At 45.4% G+C, this 22,731-nt stretch overlaps 1 protein-coding gene and 1 non-coding gene across 6 annotated transcripts in view; both read right to left on the minus strand.

Moving 5' to 3' along the window:
* Positions 1–350: 350 nt before the first annotated feature.
* On the minus strand, positions 351–422 carry trnag-ucc. Its single transcript has one exon. It is a non-coding gene; the product is annotated as a tRNA-Gly (tRNA).
* A 12,970-nt stretch (positions 423–13,392) lies between these two features.
* Positions 13,393–22,731, minus strand: part of erg (ETS transcription factor ERG) — a 311,232-nt gene continuing 301,893 nt past the window's right edge. For all 5 annotated transcript variants that reach the window (XM_038801502.1, XM_038801499.1, XM_038801501.1 and 2 more), the window contains 3 exons: positions 19,851–19,910; positions 15,777–15,824; positions 13,393–15,451 (listed from right to left, as the gene is read on the minus strand). In XM_038801502.1, the coding sequence (XP_038657430.1) occupies positions 14,931–15,451; positions 15,777–15,824; positions 19,851–19,910 (629 nt within the window). In that variant the 3' untranslated portion in view covers positions 13,393–14,930. The remainder of the gene's footprint in view (positions 15,452–15,776; positions 15,825–19,850; positions 19,911–22,731) is intronic.

The raw sequence follows: 22,731 nt of genomic DNA on the forward strand, positions 1-22,731 counted from the left end.
ATGATTGGTACTTGGTAAAGCATCCCTCCATAATCTCCCAATGGGGAGGTGACAGTGAGTGCCGAGGAAGGTCACATTAATTTAAAAGGTTCAACAGATTTTCCTTCAATGGATCCTCGGAAGGCATGGAAATTAAAGCCAGAATTTTTGGCCTGCCAGCGGGATCGTCTGGTCTCTGGCATTGTGGCCGGTAAGCAACGCAAATGGCCATTGACGTCACTGAGACTGGAAGATCCCACCGACGGCCAATGGCAAGCCGTCTTTATTGTTGGAAAACCCATAGCAAGGGCCCTGGAAAATCCCAGCCTGAGGTTTGTGGAATATTATTCTAGTCTGTAATTTTTCGGCACTGCAATGGTCGGGAATCGAACCCAGGTCAACTGCTTGGAAGGCAGCTACGCTCACCATTATACCACCATCGCTCACTCAGGGGCTGGTTTAGCACAGGGCTAAATCACTGGCTTTGAAAGCAGACCAAGGCAGACCAGCAGCATGGTTCAATTCCCGTACCAGCCTCCCCGAACAGGTGCCGAAATGTGGCAACTAGGGGCTTTTCATAGTAACTTCATTTGAAGCCTACTCGTGACAATAAGCGATTTTCATTTGTTCTTTGTTCTTCAATTTTTCTTGAGGGAAAAAGGAGTCCACATAGGCAGCGCATGGGGTAGATACAATTGAAATGAAAATGAAAATCGCTTATTGTCACAAGTAGGCTTCAAATGAAGTTACTGTGAAAAGCCCCTAGTCGCCACATTCCGGCGCCTGTCCGGGGAGGCTGGTACGGGAATCGAACCGTGCTGCTGGCCTGCCTTGGTCTGCTTTAAAAGCCAGCGATTTAGCCCAGTGTGCTAAACCAATTGGAGACATTGATTATGAACTCTCCAAGCTCAATCATTTTTGGGCTTGATGTACTGATTTACAGAGACACTTTAGGTTCCTAACTAGCTAACAAGATATTCTAAATCTTCTTGACAATGTGCTTGAAATCACTGGAATCTCCAAATAAATACTCAAATACTGTGGAAATGGATAATTGCTTTATTTTCCAGACCTCTAGAACCTTCTGTCACAGTGTAGGGGCGGAAGTTCCTGGTCACGCCCACCGCCGGGATTGTCCGGTCCTGGTGAAAGTCAATAGACCTTTGGATTGGCCATTGCATTCCCCCGTGATGGGTCCCATTACAGCACAGCCGGAAAATACAGGCCTAAGAAAAGGAATATCTTGCAGTGTGATGAGCACAATGTGTATTCTCCGCTGGGACGAGTGGGAATGTGGTGTGCAGTTGACCATAATGGAAGTTGCATGCATTTCAGGGGCCCATGACCATTGTCTTGGCCAACCTGAGATGAAGGGTGTGTACAGACTATTTTACAACAAGGGGAACGTGAATTTCTGTAACACCTATCACGATTCTGGGACAACGCTAAACAGCTAAAAAGGTACCTCCTGAGGTATGGTCACTGTTGCGCTGTAGGAAATGCAGCAACCAATTTACACACAGCAAGATCCCACAAACAGCAATGTGACAATGACCAGATGATTTTTCTTTGCTTAGTCATGTAGCTTAGGGGATAAATATTAGCCAGGACGCTGGGGAAAACCTCCATAATCTTCAAAATATTTTGTATCCACCCGACAGGCCTTGGACTAAGATCCGACTCAAAGACAGCACCTCCCACAACACAGTACAGAAAAGTGGTCTGTACTCAACTCTCTGGAGTGTGACCAGTCCCATGGCCTTCAGACTGAGCGACAGCACTTCCCCCATTGAGCTACAGCTGACCAGGACTACAGTGTACATTGCAGATCTCTGCCGTTGTTTTCCATTAACTGAGATAGACACCCACACTCACACATATGCACGTGTACATTCACACACACATATACACACGCAAATGCACACGCACGTGTACACACATGTACACTATCACACACATATACACATGAATATACTCTCACACGCCCATTTACACATGTGCACACTTACACACACATATACATACGCATACACTTACACACACATATACACATGAATACACACATACACATTTACACACACATACACTTACACACACATACACTTACACACACATACACTTACATACACATGCATACGCACACATACACATGCATACAGTCACACGGACACACATATACGCGCATACACTTATTGCTCTTACACACACACGCATACACTTACACACAAATATACATAAGCAGACACTCACACATGCACATATATACAGAAGCATACACTCACACATGTACACATAAACATAAGCATACACTTAAACACACACATATACATAAGTATACACACACGCATACATATACATAAGCATACACACACATACACGCACACATATACATATGCATACACACACATACACAAGCATGCACTCATGTACATACACCCACGTACACACACATATGCACACATATACACATGCATACACAAGCATACACTCATATGTACACATATACACATGCATTTATACACACACATACACGCCCAAACTCACATATACACACAAATAGTTGCATACATATACACTCACTTGCATACTCGCATGCACACACACATAGAAACATACAGACAGAAACACACAAAAACTTAGAGACACATAAACGCACAACAGACACACACAGGCAAGTGTACGCACACACAATGCAGGATGATTAAGAACAGGAATCATGGATAATTCTTTTCTCATCCTCCTGGGGGTTACCATTGATCAACAACTGAACTGGATTAGGCATTTAATACTGTGGCTACAAGAGCAGGTCAGAGGCTGGGAATTCTGCAAAGAATAATGTGTTGTTTCTTGTGTCTTAATAAAGCTCGGAGTCTCAAAGTTGGAGAAGATGCTTTATTGTGAATTTGTTCTGTCTTCAGAGCTTAACCTACAGCTACCTAAAATGCTGCCTGCCTGTGTATTTGTGTCTTGCTACCAGTTTTCCCTTCCGTGAAGTGTGTCCTCACTTCCCATCCCTCTATATTTATAGCTCTCCCGTGCTCCCTCTAGTGCTTGCTCAGTTGTATTGCATCTACACTGATACACAATCACCACATCCCCCCTTTTTCCTTTACATATTTTCTGTACATCGTTAAAGAAAATTGTACAAGACAGTTAGATTACTTACGAAATGTGTACCTATACAAGTGATGGTGCTATTGCATATTTGACAAAGCCAATTTATATTTATGAGTCCAATCGTAATAAAAACTTTGATGAGTCCAAACTCTATGAATTTGTTCATTGAGTTTTTTTCTTTTTCGTTGTTGATGTGGTGATATTGATATTGCAACTCCGTTGTAAATGTTGTCGGTGTTCTTGTTATTTTAAGTAACCAATACGTCATCCCGAGGTGTTTGCATAATCGAACCACTGATGTTGACTGACATGGACCTTTTTCTGTGCTTGTGGTATCGATTTAGTATGTCATCTGCCTTGAAAGCTGGTGTGCTTGCTTGTTCTGGAGCAGATGTGAGTTTGTGCGATTCATTGTCATCCCATGGCATGTTTGTAGTCTTGTCATTGTTTTGCAGTGTGCTGTGGCATTGTCCTTCATGTGCAGAGTTGTACCATTTTGTACAAGTCGTTGTTTTATTGCTGTTGTTTCTGTCGTTCCTGTCTTTGTTGTTTTCGTTGTCATTCATGTTGCTGTTTTTGTCGTTTCTGTCTTTGTTGTTGTCGCTATCTTTGTTATTCTTCTTGTTGGTTTTGTTGTTCTTCTTGTAGATTTTGTCATTGTGCTTGTAGTTTTTGTTGTTGCTGTTGTTGTTCTTGTTCCTGCAATGCTTCGTGCGATTTTTGTTGTTCTTATCGTGCTTCATGTTGCTTTTGTTCTTGCTGTTGTTGTTCTCATTTCTGCTGTGCTTCTTGTGGCTTTTGTTTTTCTTGTTGTGCTTAATGAATGTCCCGTGTGGATAATTTGAGTCATTGTCACAGTTATTGGTACGAGTGTCCTTTCTGGTGTCTGTTACATTGAACGTTTCATGTAGAGAATGGTGAGAATGATCTGATGTTGCATTGATGCTGGTGACATCAGTCATTTGTGGTGGATTTGCTTCCTCTTCCTTGCTTTCTTGGTGCTCATCTTCTGGAGTCAAGTTCTTCACGATTTCATTTTCTTGTTGGTCTTGGCGCTCCGCTTCTGGAGTCAAAATCTTCATGATTTCTATTGACATGGTCTCTCTGGACTCTTGGGTGGCCCTTCTCTGTGCTTCTGTACAGACAAGCTGAGAACTGTCAGTCTCGCTGTGATCCTGAACCTCCTGTATATCGAGTGTGATGACATCGTCACTGTTTTCGCATGCAGTGGGTAGATTTACTTTGTCGTCTTCTTGATTATGTGAGCTTGGTAGACTTTCATAGTCTGCTTGCGGTTGCTCAGAAACGGCGGGTTGGTCTTCATGGTCTTGTTCATGCATGGTGTTCACCAGGGAGTGTTTGCTTGCTTCCATTTTGGAGTCTTTTAACGAGCTGTCTATGGAGGCTCGCATCACTCTCTTTGTGGAGTCTTTCATCACTCTCTCTGTGGAGTCTTTCTGTGCTCTCTGTGTGGCGTCGTCTTCGTCTTGGGTATTGCTGTCATCCAATGTATCAACGATCTGCCATGGCACAATGGTGTTGGATTCATCTACCATGAGTAGATTCGTGTTGAGCTTTGCGACCGTGTCGCTGATGCTGTGATCAGCATATCCGAATAACTCAGCCATGTCTGAGTAGTATTGTTCGAAAAACAAATCATCTTTTTTTGCTTCGGATTTGGTATCGTTGTCTTCATCATTTTTTGCATATCCGAATAACTCAGCCATGTCTGAGTAGTATTGTTCGAAAAACAAATCATCTTTTTCAGTTTCGGATTTTTTTTTTGTTCTCTTCACTTTGGGTGGTGCAGACTGTTTTTTCCAGGGTGTTGTGAGAGTTATTTTCAACTGCTGGTTTAAATTCAGGTGTTTTTCTGTGTTCTGAGGCAAGAAAATTTGGTTTTACAGCTTTAAGTATCTTGTTTTCAATTTTCAGGCATTTCCCTTTTAAGTGGGCGTGGTCCGGATGCTCAGACGTCATGACGCTCGTGACATCATGCGTAGAAATCAATCGTGCATGTGCAAATCGGCCTTCCTTTACTGTGTGGGTTTGTGTCCACTGCGCATGCGCAACTTGCGCATGCGCATAACGATCCGTGACCAAAAATTTTTTAGACTGCGAATGCGCGGCATGCACATGCGCATAACGATCAGCAACAAGAACTTTTTTAAACTGCGCATTCGCAGCCTGCGCATGCGCAGAACGCAAAACGGGTGACTGTAACTGCGCATGCGCGGCTTCTGTTTCCTGCGCATGTGCAGACGCAGATTTTCGTCCTTTGTCTAAAATGTGCTCCGACGCCATTTTACAGCGGATTTCAGCGTTTTTTTCCTGAAAAGTGTAATTTACCTTCTCCTTTCGATCTGGACTGGATTTCAGCGTTTTGTCTTTGTGAAAAATTCAAGTTACTTCTTCCTTTTGATCTCAACTGGATTTCAGCGTTTTGTCTATGTGAGAAGTTCAAGTTACTGTTTCCTTTTGATCTGAACTGGACCTCAGCGTTTTGACTCTTTGAAAAATCCAAGTTACTTCTTCCTTTTGATCTGTACTTTTCACTCGCGATTTCTAGACTGAACCCTTTCTGCTCTGATAGTGATTGTCTGAGTTTTGCATCACTCAGTCTCTGTGCAGTTTGGCCTCTGAGCATACAGTGCTGCTCAAATTTCATACAGTACTCTTCAAATTTATTTAGTATTATTTGTAAGTTGTTGCTGTCTTCAGCTTTTGAGTATTTAAATCCATTATATACTTTTTTAGCTTCATGTCCTGCGATGAGCAGTGCTATTTTCATTTCGTCTGAGGCTGCTGCTAAATCATTACCTACGATATATATATCGAACACTTGTTTAATTCTTTTCCAGACATTACTTTCATTACCTGTTAGGTCCAGCTGAGGTGGGGTTCCAACCCACATCATCGAATAAACGAGGTCTTCCCAAGTCCAATGCCCGGTAGGAGTTCTTCTTGCCATTTTGGTCTTTCTGGGTCTGCAGCTGAGTTGTCTTGTAGTAAGCGTCTGAAGCCACTGCTGGTACCATGTGTTGTTCCTTGTGTCTTAATAAAGCTCGTAGTCTCAAAGTTGGAGAAGATGTTTTGTTTTGGAGAAGATGCTTTATTGTGAATTAATTCTGTCTTCAGAGCTTAACTTACGGCTACCTCAAATGCTGCCTGCCTGTGTGTATTGCTCCAAGTTCTCCCTTCTGTGAAGTGTGTCCTCACTTCCTGTCCCTCTGTATTTATAGCTCTCCCATGCTCCCTCTAGTGCTTGCTCAGTTGTATTGCATCTACATTGATACACAATCACCACAAATAACTCACCTTCTGACTTCCCAAAACCTGTCCACCATCTCCATGACACAAGTCAGGAATGTGATGGAATACTCTCCACTTGCCTGGATGAGAGCAACTACAACAACACTCAAGATGCTCAACATCATTTAGAACAAAACAGTCTGCTTGATTGGCAAACAATCCATCACTTTAAAATTCATTTTCTCCGCCATCGATGCACAGTTTCAGCGGTGTGTACATCTACAACATGCAATGCAGCAACTTTCAAAAGTACCTTGCAAACCGCAACCTCTATCACCTAGAGGGCAGCAGATCCATGGGAATACCAACATCGTATGTTCTGCATCAAGCCACACAACAACCTGACTTGGAAATATCGACGTTCCTTCACTGTCATTGGGTCAAAGGCCCTGACCTCCCTCCCTAACAGCACCGTAGACACCACAAGGACTGCAGCAGTTCATGAATTAAGCAGCTCCCCACCATTTGCTCAAGCACAATTGGGTCTGACTGTGCCAGCAATGCTCACATCCCATAAATCAATTAACAAAAAGATAAATGCAAGTTGTTGTCCCTGGGATTTAGGTTATTTCACTGCAAAAGGATTCCAAAGTTCAGCAATAAATTCATGCTGGGATTCACTGTATAATTCATTGACATATTAGGATCTAATCAATATTCTGCAGGCAGAAAACATGCAGTATTGCCAATTCATGTGATAAGCTTTTACCGACATGCATTAGTTTCCAAATTTTCAGATCAGGATATTCGGAAAAGCAATGGGTTATGAAGGGGCCCAAGGGAGGGTTTATGATGGAGTCTGCCTTCTGGTCAGTTTGCCTTTATGTGTATTATTTCAGCGACATATCAATCCAACATAATTTTTAAAGTTAATACTGTTTTCCTTCAGGTAGCTAATATTATAAACAATATATGCAGGGATTCTTCCAATCACCTCAACACAAGATGCAAAAAAACATTGACAAATGTCCAAATGGAGTATTCCACCTGCAGCTTATAGATTCCATAGAATTTATAGTGCAGAAGGAGACCATTTGGCCCATCAAATCTACACTGGCTATTGGACGGAACACCATACTTAAGACCACACCTCCACCCCACCCCTGTAACCCAGTAACCTCACCTAACCTAAGGGCAATTTAGCATGGCCAATCCACCAAACCGGCACATCTTTGGACTGTGGGAGGAAACCGGAGCACCCGGAGGAAACCCACGCAGACATGAGGAGAACGCGCAGACTCCGCACAGACAGTGACCCAAGCCGGGAATTGAACAAGGGACCCTGGAGCTATGAAGTAACTGTACTAACCAGTGTGCTACTGCTACTGTGCTACCGTGCCGCCTATTTTTTTTTAAGAAGAAGGCCATGTGACCCATCGACTTTGCACCGACCCTTTGAATGAGCACTCTAGCCATATTGAGCAATCTACCCAGCTGTGTTGGACTTTTCCCAGATATGGGTCAGGTTGTTATGGGGCTCCCCAGGAGTGGGTCAGTTTGTGATGAGGTTCCCCAGGAGTGGGTCAGTTTGTGAAGGGGTTTCCCAGGAATTGGTCAGTTTATGTTGGGGCTCCCCAGGAGTGGGTCAGTTTGTGATGAGGTTCCCCATGAGTGGGTCAGGTTGTGATGGGCCCGCAGGAGTGGTCAGTTTGTGATGGGGCTCCCCAGGAGTGGTCAGTTTGTGATGGGGCTCCCCAGGAGTGGCTCAGTTTGTGATGAGGTTCCCCAAGAGTGGGTCAGTTTGTGATGGGGCTCCCCAGGAGTGGCTCAGTTTGTGATGAGGTTCCCCAAGAGTGGGTCAGTTTGTGATGGGGCTCCCCAGGAGTGGCACAGTTTGTGATGGGGTTCCCCAGGAGTGGGTCAGTTTATGATGGGGTTCCCCAGGAGTGGGTCAGTTTGTGATGGGGTTTCCCAGGAGTGGGTCCATTTCTGGAGTGGTTCCCCAGGAGTGGGTCAGTTTGTGAAGGGGTTTCTCAGGAGTGGGTCTTTTTGTGATGGGGTTTCCCAGGAGTGGGTCAGTTTGTGATGGGGTTCCCCAGGAGTGGGTCAGTTTGTGAAGAGGTTTCTCAGGAGTGGGTCTGTTTGTGAAGGGGTTCCCCAGGAGTGGGTCAGGTTGTGAAGAGGTTTCTCAGGAGTGGGTCTTTTTGTGATGGGGTTTCCCAGGAGTGGGTCAGTTTGTGATGGGGTTCCCCAGGAGTGGGTCAGTTTGTGAAGAGGTTTCTCAGGAGTGGGTCTGTTTGTGATGGGGTTTCCCAGGAGTGGGTCAGTTTGTGATGGGGTTCCCCAGGAGTGGGTCAGTTTGTGATGTGGTTTCCCAGGAGTGGGTCAGTTTGTGATGGGGTTCCCCAGGAGTGGGTCAGTTTGTGATGTGGTTTCCCAGGAGTGCGTCAGTTTGTGATGGGGTTTCCCAGGAATGGGTCAGTTTGTGAAGGGGTTTCCCAGGAATGGCTCAGTTTGTGATGGGGTTCCCCAGGAGTGGGTCAGGTTGTGATGGGGTTCCCCAGGAGTGGGTCAGTTTGTGATGGAGTTCCCCAGGAGTGGGTCAGTTTGTGATAAGGTTTCCCAGGAGTGGGTCAGGTTGTGATGGGGTTGCCCAGGAGTGGGTCAGTTTGTGATGGGGTTTCCCAGTAGTGGGTCAGGTTGTGATGGGGTTCCCCAAGAGTGGGTGAGTTTGTGATGGGGTTTCCCAGGAGTGGGTCAGTTTTTTAATTTTTATTATATAATTTACAGTGCAGAAGGAGGCCATTCGGCCCATCGAGTCTGCACCAGCTCTTGGAAAGTGCACCCCACCCAAGGTCAATACCTCCACCCTATCCCCATAACTCAGTAACCCCACCCAACACTAAGGGCAATTTTGGACACTAGGGGCAATTTATCATGGCCAATCTACCTAACCTGCACATCTTTGGACTGTGGGAGGAAACCAGAGCACCCGGAGGAAACCCATGCACACACGGGGAGGATGTGCAGACTCCACACAGTCAGTGAGCCAAGCCGGAATCGAACCTGGGACCCTGGAGCTGTGAAGCAATTGCGCTATCCACAATGCTACCGTGCTGTCCAGGAGTGTGTCAGGTTGTGATGGGGTTCCCCAGTAATTGTAGATGGGCATTTCCCAGGAGTGGGTCAGCATTTGTTTGGCTGTTTCTCAGGAGTGGGATCTGCCTTTTATGATCATTTCCAATGGTGTTGACAGGTGAAAATTCTCTGTTTGACCAATCTGAAAATGGAATTGCTAATATGATAAATAACATTATAAAGATGACAGTACCCAGAAGACATTCCCTTTGATCTCTTTTCTTCAGCTACTACAACTTGCACTGATCTAGTGCCTTTAATGCAGTGTCATGCTTTTTCTTAATTTGTATCAGTAATTCCATCTGTCGACATGGGGACGGTTTCTGTATGAATGATGAGTGTCACCAGTTCTAGCTCTTCCCCATCCCTTGACTTTTTATTTACTTCTGTATTTCAGACATCAGGATGCAGTTAAGTCGGAACTTCCTCTGACTGAACAATTGCAAAGGCCAAAATAATCTTATTTGGCAGCTGGCAAAATCCCCATCTCCAATTTATCTCCAGCTCCATCTTTTCTTTCTCGGATGCTTGCTCAAGCTGAGCCAGATGATAATACAACTGAGGCATCCTGTGTGACCCTCAGCTAAGATCCAATGTCCTATCATCATTATGACCTTGTTCTTTCACCTTTTCATCACTATTGTCCTCATTTCACCCTGAAGGTCACTGAACCCTGTCGTGACAAATAAATGAGGTCCCCTTGTTCAGACTTTAATTTTATGACTGTGCCTTTAAATCCAGTTATCCAGAGAGTGGTTAGAGAATTTGAAGCTGGCTATTACATGGAGTAATTGAGTAACGCAGATAGGATGAGACAAATTGTGCTGGGAAGGGGCTCATACTGTGCATAAAAATCGGCATCGACTTGTTGACATGAACAACCTGTACCTGTGCTGTGAATGTAGGAATAAAACAGCCAATCCTTCCACAAAAAAGATTATTTTTATCATAACTGAGCAGATTTGTTTTGGAAAATGAAATCCTAAATACTCCATTTCCTGCAAAGTGAAGTGGAATAAGAGACAGATTGTGACACAGCACGTCTCATTGTCCTGTTTAGTCGTTTACTTAAATTCAGGATGCGCGCCTTCAAAATGTAACATATACCATTGTCTACACAACAGGTTTTGTTTGGGAAACAATGGCAGCCAACATTTGAAAGCATTTTTTTTCAATTCAGTGCCTTCAGGATATGTAGAACCAAGGCAGCTGCCATATAACACCAGCTTCTGTCAACGCAACAAACAAAAGAATGTGGTGGAGGGCAGCACGGTGGCACAGTGGTTAGCATTGCTGCCTGCGGCGCTGAGGACCCGGGTTCGAGTCTCGGCCCTGGGTCACTGTCCGTGTGGAGATTGCACATTCTCCCTGTGTCGGCTTGAGTTTCGCACCCACAACCCAAAAGATGTGCAGGGTAGGTGGATTGGCCAAGCTAAATTGCCCCTTAATTGGAGAATAAAATAATTGGGTACTCTAAATTTATAAAAACAAACGTGGTGGAGATTTCGCAAATGTTTCTCGCTGACCGAAACACTTTATGCTCCTCGTTCCTAGCTTTATGTTCTACCTTTGTTAGACTTCTCTGAAGAGTGTGAGCATGCAACTTCAGAGGTGAGTTGTCAATCCAACGGTTTCTTCAGGAAAAATATTGTTTAGAAAGCAAATTAGCAGCCGGGCTGGCAGTTTTGTGTGTCTTCTACTTGCAAGTAAAGAACAAATCAAAGAAAATGAGGGTGCATTTTCTCTATAAATATAGCCAACAGCGCAAAGCTTCACACTGACGCTACAGTGGTTGCATAAAGGTGAAATATGCGTGAAGTTAGGATCTGACTTGACTCCAGAGTAAGATTCCCTGATGGAAGCTTCCTATTCTTTGGCCTCCAATCAAGATGGCCCTTTACTCTAGATTTATGTGACAAAATGCAGCAAAAGCCAAACATGGGCTGTAAGTTCTAAAAGATAATTAATTTAGTGCTTCGAATCTTTTCCACTTGTTCATCAGAATTAGAAAGATCTTTCGCTACGAGGCCTCGGTTCTGGAGGCTTCAGAACTCACTCCCTTCTGTTGACCCCATTGGGTCAAAATGCTGGGACTCCTTCCCTCGTGGCACTGTGGGTGTGCCTAAACTATGTGAGCTGCAGTGGTTGAAGAAGGAGCCTCACTACCATCCTCACAAAGGCATTCAGGGATGGGCGATAAATGCTGGCCTTGTCTCACAGTCCTTGAACAAACTAAAAATAAATCTTCATTTCTCTTTCCTTGTTATTTGTATGTTGCATCCTAATTACTTTTTATAAGCTGTATGTTTTTGATCAGCTTTTCAGAAAGTCCACTGTGAAAGTATGTCATGAGTTACCACTAAAAAGGCCTTATGTCACTTAAATGGTTAATGTGGCACTTCTCGTAATGATAAAATTAATTTTGTTGAAAAATAATCTGGATTCTCCCCCTGCCAGTAGCGGAGAATCCAGCGACGGGGAAAAAGCGGGATCAGCATCGCTGCCAATCGTTTCCAATGCTCCGGTCTCCCGCTGGCGGTGGCATTGAGGTTTGTGCCCCGCGCCAGCGGGAAGATGTAAATGGGTCAAAAGGCCCCATCTGCATCCTATTAATAGGCTGGACATAGTATTATCCAGATCTCTATGGTTCTCTGAGCCTGGATTCATGCTGGCTTGCATCGGTATTTGCAAGCATGGTCCTGGTGCGGTGAACATTGCATTGGCCAAGAAGTTAAGTATTTATGGTATGTGTCCTTAACGAGAAAAAGCTTTTACTGCTGTAATTTACAGCTTCCAGACAGCCAGACGTCTGGATTGTTTAATTTCATTTCCCTTCATGCTTGAATGGATCTCAGGTAGCCTGCTGTGAAACTAACAGCAATGTTTATAAATATCTTGGAGTTAAGTGCTTTCACTTCCTCTTTTTCTCACCAAAAAGCACTGAACTGCTTTTAATGCTGTCAATTTTGAGCTGTCATTCATAGCTGGATGCTTATTTCTCTTTGGAATGAATGGAAGCCTTGCAGATCAAAGGATCTGAGGGGGCTTAAAGCCTTGTGATGTGATTTACACTTTCTATGAAGTTACAGATGCTGCTTTCTGGACATTTGCCTGAGACAACAGGCGTAATGGACAGGTGAGTGAAAAAGCAGTGATTGTTTCACTGTTTCTGCCTGGACTGCTCTTTAGGTTCCAGGCTAGGGTGACTGATGGGGGGGTCTCGGTTACAGTGGGGGGGGGGGGGGAGGTTCTGTTATGGGGGTTATCTGGTGGAGGGTCTCCAGTGGGAGTGTCTGGTGAGGGAGTCTAATCATCTTCACGCATGCATACTGAGGGGCGGGGTGACCTAGCAATTCCCACGGTGGGGTAGTGGAGCATGCCCCTACTTGTCAGCAGGGGGGGGGGAGGATTTGCATTGCGGTGAGGATGGGGTTGAAGGAGGGCCAGCCACTGGACCTTGCTATTAGGCCACCTGCTCAAAATGGCAGCCTGATAGCGGGATTCACGACAGAATCCCTTGTGATCCCCGCTGTGCATATATTTACACGGCGGGGCAGTGAATAGGTTCTGGGTGCCACTCCTAGTGGCAGCGCGAACCAGACACGATTCAGCTCCGGCGGGCGAGTATAGTTTCCCAAACGGAGAATCCTGCACGATGACCCATTTCTATTTAGAACGTCCACTCAGCCTTTCTAATCTGGTTTCGGATAATATCCCATCGTACAAGGTGAGAGTCTCCGTCTATTAGTCAGGAAAGTAAACAGTTACCTCGATCAAATTAGGGTCGCCATCCCTTTAACTGACCCCTCCCCCTGTACCCGCATCCCCCCTCCCCTCTCCGGAACTTCCATGAACGGAAAATCGCGGTAAGATTGAGGTACAAGTAACAATGGGAAAAACAAACTCTTAAATGAAAGCCAGGCTTATTTTAATACATATATAATTTGCATCCTATGTGCTAAGAGTTTCATATGTAAACATAAAGCATATTTCGTTAAAAAGAGTTATAAATCAAGGCCATAATGTTTAATCGCATATCATTTTTTTTTCCCTTTTTCGCTTTTTTTCTGTTTTTGCTTTTATTTTTATGTTTTGGGTCCATGGTTGGCCGAGGTCAACTCGTAGTGTCAGAAACAAAGGAATATATAAATGCATAAGTTACATAATAAGTTTACAATATAAAATGCAAAATAACCTTGATTTGAATACTTGTTTCTTACAAACGCACAGCGTTCGCGACTCTTCACATCTGGCGACCGCCTAGGTTTTTAAAAAAAAAATGCATTTGAGATCTCCTCAGGTTTGATGGTGGACTCGTCCCAGCCCAAATGTGCAGGATAAATAAAAATGGTGGCAACCTCCCACGTTTCCTGTCCCGATCAGTTTTACATCCAGCACATTCACAAGATCCCGGTTTTTCAAAATGAAATAATTCCAGACAATCCCAGTTTTCCAATTTGTTAAGAGATGTATTTTTTTTGACTAGATGATGAAGTGTTTTTGGCTCCAGATCTCTCTTTTGTTTCCTCCTTCTATTTCACCCTCCATAACAATGATTATGTTGTTTATGAGCCTTTTTGGAGAACCCATTTTCTATCCAATTGACACAGTCTTGCTTTTTGCATGCCCGTTTAAAAGCACAAGCACGCAAAAAGGACACTAGTTTATTTCTTTTCACCAGATTCTCCCGTTCTCCTATTTCAGAACCATTGCTTAATTTCTAATCCATCACGCAGCCTTCTGCACATACTCAAATCCAAATGCTTGGCTTAAGCCATGCAAAGTAAGAAATCATTGTACCAAATCATGCAGTATTGCCCAAATCTCCCAAGTCTTGGAGAGATCTTCCACAATTTTTTTCAATATACTTGGATGATAAATCATGTTAACAAATAAATTCCAGAAGGTATAAATATTTCATTTCAGAGAGCAAGAGTTTAACTGCTGAGGAACATCCAAGGTGTTACACATCAAGTCTCTCATTCGTAGGTTATAAATTTACATAATTTCTGACATGTTTCGTTTTCTCTTGCCGCATTGATATTTGTTTCCTCAGTTCCATAATCTCAATATCTTATTCCATGCAACACGTCTTTAGAAAATCTTGTGTTTTTGTTCCGGATTGTCAACAGTGACCACTTACTAGATCCTTAGATCTTCTTTCAGTTCATACGCTCTCCATAAAGTACTCCTCTTTTAATAACTCAACTTCAATCAGTTAACCAGTTATATTGTCTTCAACGAGACACGTATCAAGCTTATTTCCAATATGTCAACAGACGGTTTTACCTCTTCCAGTATTCGAGACTTATCACATCTTCAGTATTCCTGTACGGTTCGAGTTTACACTTTTGTTTGATTTTTTTCCAATTAAATGTTCATAGTTATTAACCCAGTGTTCCATTCCCAGATCAGTAACCCAAGTCTTAAAACATGAGCATTGTTCAATAGTACGTTCCAAGGTGAGATGGCATATGGGTGGCTGGATGTCTGGCATTTGGGTAGATGCCACCGGATGGAGAGTTCCAGTATGGACCCGGAGCTGCAAAGAAACTCGAGGTTGTCACAGGTAGAGCAGGAGGGTGGGGAGTCACAAAATTTACCTTTTGCTGGTGCGCATGGTAGGAACTCATATACGAGATATCTGTTGGGTACTTGTACATGGAGGACTCTGGGGGGTGGGGCTGCAGAGCCTGTGCAATCCCGTGGAAGTCGAATTTGTAAGCATAGCGCTTGCCGTGGACTTTGGTCATGATGTTCTTGTCATAGTAGTAACGCAGGGCCCTGCTCAGCTTGTCATAGTTCATGTTGGGCTTGCTCTTCCTCTCTCCCCAGCGTCTTGCCACCTCGTCGGGGTCCGTCATTTTGAACTCTCCATTCGTCCCTTCCCAGGTGATGCAGTTGGCATTAGAGCTGTCAGACAGAAGCTCCAGCAGGAATTGCCACAGCTGAATCTGCCCACTTCCTGAAATGGAGTAAAGGACAGGTTTATGTCACAATGTCTCAAAACATTTATTTTTTTAAACTGAGAGATGAAGATGAGTGCATAAGCCGATAGTGGAGGATAATACAGAAGTTAATGAAGGTTAACTGGAAAAATAAAATACATCATGAAAGCTTGATAGCAGGAAGAAGGCTTTGAGGTAAGGATTTCCACAGTGTGAGGAAGATGGGGCAATCAATGTTGATAGTGCAGTAAGGAAGATGAGTGAAAGAAGAATAATTAAATCGAGTAATACATTTGACATTCCTGTTAAAACTGATTTTCACTACTGTTAAATTCAACATACCTGGATTTGCAAGACGGCTACTTGTGGGCCCAAGAATCTGATAAGGATCTGTTAAAATCAGAACAATTATTAACATTATGGTCTAGGATGCCCTAGTTTCTGCAACTTTTTCAAGAGTTCATTCCAGTTTCTGAAGCCTTTAGAAATGTAATATTAATCTATGCTTTCCTGATAGTTCAATGCTTTAATGTAGCATTGATGTTCAGCCAACTAACCCAGAAAGGTTCAAGTGGTGAGTTTCCTGAGGCAGCAGTCAGGACACCACAGATACTGTCAGTGTTCCTCGAACCGGAGAATATTATGCACTGTGAGGAGGTTAGTGATAGGCTTTGGCCGGGATTCTCCCTTCTGGGAGAAACCCCACGCCTGCTAGAAAACGGGCAAGAATCACTCCGGAATTTTTCCTCGAAGGGTCCCGGCATGCGTTCCGCAGCTCTCGCTGTCCAGACCGTGCGGCCGCTCATGTGCATGGCGGCTGCAAGCGGGTCCGCACATGGGCGCGGGGGCCTACTTCAGCGCTGGCGCCGCCGAAAGAGCGGAGCAGCACAGTGGGCCCGCACGGAGTAAGGTAGGTCCCCACCAGGTCACGATGGTCTGCCGATCAGTGGCCCCCGACCGCGAGCCTGGCTACCGCTGTGCCCCCCCCCCCCCCCCGCCGAGTCAGATTCCCCCCTGCCCCCCACCAGGACCGCCACCATGGCCTCGGGTCCGAGCTCCCGCCGGGTGGTACCAGATGTAAACCATGCCGGCGGGAATTCGGCCGGTCGACCGTGGAGAATCGCTGTGGGGATCTATTTCAGCGGCCCCGACCGGTGCCGTGGCGACCACGCTGGCACGATTGCCGTCGAATCTCTGATCGCCGGAGAATCGGCGGCCCAGCGTCGGAGCAGCGTGCCGGGAATTTCCCACGCACCCGCCGATTCTCCGACTCGCCACAGGCTCGGAGAATTCCGCCCTCTAAGTCATAGGCTGGTGGAATGGGCAGACACATGGCTGATGCAATTTAATTCAGCCACGTATGAACTGATATTTAATAAAAGCAAAATACAGCGGCTGCTGGAAATCTGAAATAAAAACAGAAAACGCTGGATAAACGTAGCGGGACGAGCATCATCTATGGAACAAGAAACAGGGTTAACGTTTACAGACCATCTAACTCTTCTGACCGGACTTGAAACGTTAACTCGGTTTCTCTCTCCACAGATGTTGCGAGACATGCTGAGTTTATCCAGCATTTTCTGCTTTTCTTTATGAACTGATACATTTGGTTTGGAAGAAGAGGAAATATAAAATAAAGGGGATAATTCTAGAAGGGATGCAGGATGAGAAATCCTGCAGATTGATATGCATAAATGGTCGAAGGCAGCAGAACAGGTTGAACCAATGGTTAAAAAGGCAAATGAGATTCTGAGCTTCATAAATAGAGGCTCAGGATGTGATTTACCGGCCACACTCCCCGGAATCGGGACGGGACGTGGACAATCAATCCAGCGAGCAGCCTCTTCCGGGTAGCCATTGTCAGTCCATCTGCAACCAACACCTCCCCAACCACTCCCACAATCTTTTTTTTCAAATAGTTTTTTATTCTCCTCCTTTGTCACATTTTCTCCCAAATTTACACCCAACAATAAACAATAATCAGTAACGAATGTAATGTTAATCCCCATATCAATAACAATGATCCCATCCTCCCATCCAACCCCAGACATTAGCCCGCATATTAACATAGATAAATGACAAAAAGGAATCAGGAATCACCCATAGTCACCATTAACACATACAGTCCCTCTCCCCCCAACCTCCCAGCACCCCCCTTAATGTTCGATGTGATCCAATTCTCGAAAGTGCATAATGAATAACGCCCATGAATTGTAGAACCCCTCCATCCTCCCCTCAGTTCAAATTTGACCTCTTCAAGTGTCAAGAATTCCAGCAGGTCCCCACGCCATGCCAAGGCACAGGGTGGAGAGGTTGATCTCCACCCTAACAGGATCCGTCTTCGGGCAATCAACGAGGCCAAGGCTACAATATCTGCCTCCGTGCCCGTTTCCAACCCCGGCTGATTCGACACCCCGAATATGGCCTCCGGAGGGGCCGGGTCCAGTTTCACGTGGACCACTTTAGAGATTACCTTAAACACCTCCTTCCAGTAATCCTCCAGCTTTGGACAGGACCAAAACATATGAATATGGTTTGTGGGGCCCCACACACATCTTCTACCCCCTCAAAGAGCCGGCTCAACCTCACCCTTGTACGGTGCGCTCTATACACCACCTTCAGCTGTATCAGCCCCAACCTCGCACACGAGGTGGAGGCATTCACCCTCTGGAGTACCTCCCACCAGAACCCCTCCCCCATACGCTCTCCCAACTCTTCCTCCCACTTTGCCTAGATCCCTTCTAGCGGCGCCTTCTCCTCCTCCAAAATAGCCCCGTAAACCGCCGATACTACCCCCTTCTGCAGTCTCCCTGTCGTCAGAACCTCCTCCAGCAATGTGGAAGCCGTCTCCACTGGGAAGCTCTGTATCTCCTTTCTGGCAAAGCCTCAAACCTGCATGTATCTAAATATTTCTCCCTGCTCCAGCCCATACTTCGCTCCCAGCTCCTTCAATCCCGCAAAACAATCCCCAAGAAATAAACCTTATAGTGTTCTAATTCCTTTCTCCGCCCATCTCCGAAAATTTCCATCCCACTTCCCTGGCTCAAATCTATGGTTCCCCCGAATCGGCATTTCCCTTGACCCTGCCCCCAACCTGAAGTGCTGGCGAAACTGCCTCCAAATTCTCAACAAAGCTATTACTACCGGACTCCCTGAGTATCTCTCGGGGTGACGCTGTCGCTAACGCCTTCAGTACCGACCCCCTACCCAAACTCTCCTCCATTCTGACCCATTGTGAGTCAACCCCTCCGACCCAGCTCCGTACCTTCTCCGCATTCGCCGCCCAGTAATAATACATCAGGTTCGGAAGACCCAAACCCCCTGCCTGCCTTCCTCTCTGTAGTAGCACCTTTTTAATTCTGGCCACCTTCCCTCCCCATATGAATGAGGTACGGAATGGCAGCCCCCCCACCTCTGCCCCCATCCCTGGCAGAGACACCACAAAATATTCACTCTTGTCTCGATTTAATTTGTACCCTGAGAAAGACCTAAACACCCGAAGCAGCTCCAATATTCCCCCTTTTGACACATTCTGTTCCGACACGTAATCTGTAATGGAAGACCTGGGAGACTGTTTGTTCTTCTCGACGCCCAAGGATGGTGCTCTGTGCCAGATGTGCAATTGCTGAGAAAATGATTTAATTGGCGAGAGACTGATACATTGCATGAAAATAGGAATGGACACCCACAGAACAATCCTCAGCTTGAAATAAACAAAGGTGGGGTAGCACGGTGGCACAGTGGGTTGGCCCTGTTGCCTCACGGCGTTAAGGTCCCAGGTTTGATCCCGGCTCTGGGTCACTGTCCGTGTGGAGTTTGCACATTCTCCCCGTGTTTGCTTGGGTTTCGCCCCCACAACCCAAAGATGTGCAGGCTAGGTGGATTGGCCATGCTAAATTGCCCCTTAATTGGTGTGGTGAATGTATTATACTAATAATCCACCAGTGCATTTGTATCTGTGCTGTCGCACTTGCATTTGTATATTTGTATCTGTGCTATACTGTTGCCCTTGTGGGCTTCTCCTATGGGCCATTGTATGGCATTATCCATAGGGGAACATGTTGGGGCCTGTATGGGCTCCGCCCATGGCTCCTCTCCTTGAAGGGAGGTATAAAGAGCAGTCGACCTGCAGGCAGTTCTCAGCATTGGTTCAGTCGCAGGCAGGCACTGTTCTAAGTTGATTAAAGCCACGGTTTACTTCTACTCATGTCTCGAGTGAACTGATGGTCGCATCAATTGGAAAAAATTAATTGTGTACTCTAAATTTATATAAAAAAGAAATAAACAAAGGTGGCAGAATGGAAACACCTCAATGTATTCGTTTTGTGAATCCACGATTGTGCTCAAATAACAGTAATTATAGTGACATAGCCAAAGAGGTAACAGGCATTGTTTAAAGTCTGGATTTGCATGTACCTATCTGGTGACGAGGTGCGTCTTCCACTTTGGTTACAATTGAGGAAGATGAAGCAGTTCCTGTAGAGAAATGGATGAAAAAAATGAAGTTAGAAAGGACCTTTCCTGAGTACACTCATTGCACAGTGTTCTTAGTTTTCTTTTGAGGTTGGAGCTGAAACCTTTTCACAAATTATAGTGCAGTTGCTTTTATTTGCATTTTAACTCTTTCCGCTTGATGGGAATAGTTGATTCAATTATAAGTAGACGACTTATCATTGCACGCCCAGCATCTTCCCACCGGCTGTGATTTTGGGAGATACCCATCACAGGAAAATAATGGCAGGTGAATAAATTACGATTGGGGCCCTGTGATGCAATTGGGTCTCAATGACATTTTATTTGTAACTTGCAGCAGTCTCTCCCACTGCTGGACCCGCCGGGCAGTCAGAGGATTCAGACTCAGAAAGGACCTGAGAAAGTAAGTTTACTTTTAAAAATACTTTCCTTGAAGTGAATTCAATCTTGGGCATCCCCGACCCCAGGCTCCCGTCCCCCTTCCTCCAACCACTCTTGACCTCTTTCCTAAACATTTACCTGCTTGGCATTCGACAGACTGGAGTTGGCATGCTGCAGCATGGTGTCTCTTTAGTGCCTGCTTCTCTGCTTCTGTTCAAATGAAGACCCAATGCTGAACTTGGCTTGGGCCCCTAGTTGACACAGGCTATCATGAATTGCAATCACGTTGGCACCAACTTGAATGCCTCACCCAACAAACCTTTGCAAAACATCAGAGGGATGTTCTTTTTTTTAAATTTAGATTAGCCAATTATTTTTTCCAATTAAGGGGCAATTTAGCGTGGCCAATCCACCTACTCTGCACATTTTTGGGTTGTGGGGGCGAAACCCACGCAGACACGGGGAGAACGTGCAAACTCCACACGGACAGTGACCCAGAGCCGGGATCGAACCTGGGACCTCAGCGCCGTGAGGCGGTTGTGCTAACCACTAGGCCACTGTGCTGCCCTGTGGTTCCATTATCTTTACAATGCAAGTGAAATGAAATGAAAGCTGCCAAGTCCCAGAGGACCATAGGCTGTTCTCCACTTTGAGAGAGTGTGAGCAAATGAGTGATGATTTAACCTGAGGGTCACCACACCTCAGGTGAGGGGTAAGGTTGAGAAGGCAGAGTCTTCATGGATAACCTCAGCTGGTACGGGAATTGAACCCATGTTGTTGGCATCACCCCACATCACGAACCAGCCACCCAGCCAACTGAGCTAACCGACCATCCTCATGAAGGCAAGTGACAATCCCAGGTTTGTGTTTTAGAAGCTAGCAGTTTGAAGGAAAATTTAAAAGAGCTGAGGGGCTCGGGGCTCCACACTTCTGAGATTCTAAGAGAAAATGAGTTGAGTCGGGGGACAGTGCATTGATACAATTAATCTTGGTCATCTTTCTTCAGAGGTCCACCACGCCAGGGCCCTGATTGTAGAGGTTACAAAGTGAACCTCGTCCATATAAATCCCATCCTGGAGACTGCAGAATCACAGGAGGGCTGAGCATTGGACGGCGGGTCGGCTAAATAGATGCAATTGGGGCCATACGACCCATTTGATTTTATTGCCATGCTCACGCTGGCAACTCCTTCACGTCACCAGTGAGGGTCGGAGTTTGGCATTCGGGTCGGCACACGGTGTGGAAACCGATTTTGCCCCGACAGCCATTTCTCTGTCCCATCAGGGAAGCGCATTCCGGGTGTCCCGGGGATGGAGATTCCCACCCCATAGTTTTGCATATACTTGGTGTATAAGCCAATGCCCACTTTTCAGCCACAGCACACTATTCTTGTATCGTTAATCAACCTCAATTTTTCACCCCACAGCTGGATGTTTTACTTCCCAGTAATTTATAGCTGTATGCAAGGGATTAAGCAGGCAATACAGATTTGTTACAAAGCTGCATGGGACATTAAGTCACGCACACACACAGTAGACTTTGTGTGGCAAACGACAAAAATGGTACCAATCCACACTTGCGTGGGTCAGTTAATTTTAGTACACAGCGCATAAGTCAATCCCCATTTCATGAGGGATTTTTCAAGGTCTCAAGGGTCAATCTATGTGCCAACATCTCGGGTATTTTAGCTGAATGTGAAAAGAGTCAAGGGTGACAAAAGGTAAGGCTTTTTTATGCAGTGAATGGTTAGGATCTGAAATGCACTGCCTGAGAGTGTAGTGGAGGAAAGTTGAATTGAAGCGTCCAAAATGTGAATAAGAAAAATTACAGGACCAGAGGGAAAGGTAGGAGAGTGGGAGCAACGGAACGGCTCCAGCAGAATTCTGACACAAAAAACAATGGGCTGAAAAGTATTTTTTTGCACGGTAACCATTCAATGATTCTATTATTCATGCAAAGACTTTAGGTCCTGACAGCAAGATGGCTGTTGCACAGAACACTTGGGCTCCAGAAATATGGGAAATTGCCCAGATTGTTCCCGTCCACAAATTAAATCCAACAAAGTACTGCCCCATCCGTCTACTCTCAATCATCAGCAAAATTATGGAAGATGTCAACGACAGTGCTATCAAGCAGCACTTACATCACAGTTACCTGCTTAGCTTGAGTTCTGCGAGGACCACTAGGCCCCAGACCACTGTGTGAATTTTGCGCTTGTCAGGCACGGATGGTTGGTGGGCTTGGAAGCAGGCGTGAAATGCATCTCTGGCTGCAATTGGCCCTCGAGAACGATTTCACGCTGGCTGCCTAATTAACAGGCAGTTAGCAGGAAATAGGCGCTGCGAAAGACTCAGCGCTGTTGGGGGAGGGGGATGGCGGGGGGGGGGGGGGGGGGGGGGCTGCGAATAGATACTTCTAAAGAGCTCCCAGAAGGCAGACAGCT

This window comes from Scyliorhinus canicula, chromosome 7 (assembly GCF_902713615.1).
Source record: "Scyliorhinus canicula chromosome 7, sScyCan1.1, whole genome shotgun sequence".
NCBI lineage: Eukaryota > Metazoa > Chordata > Chondrichthyes > Carcharhiniformes > Scyliorhinidae > Scyliorhinus > Scyliorhinus canicula.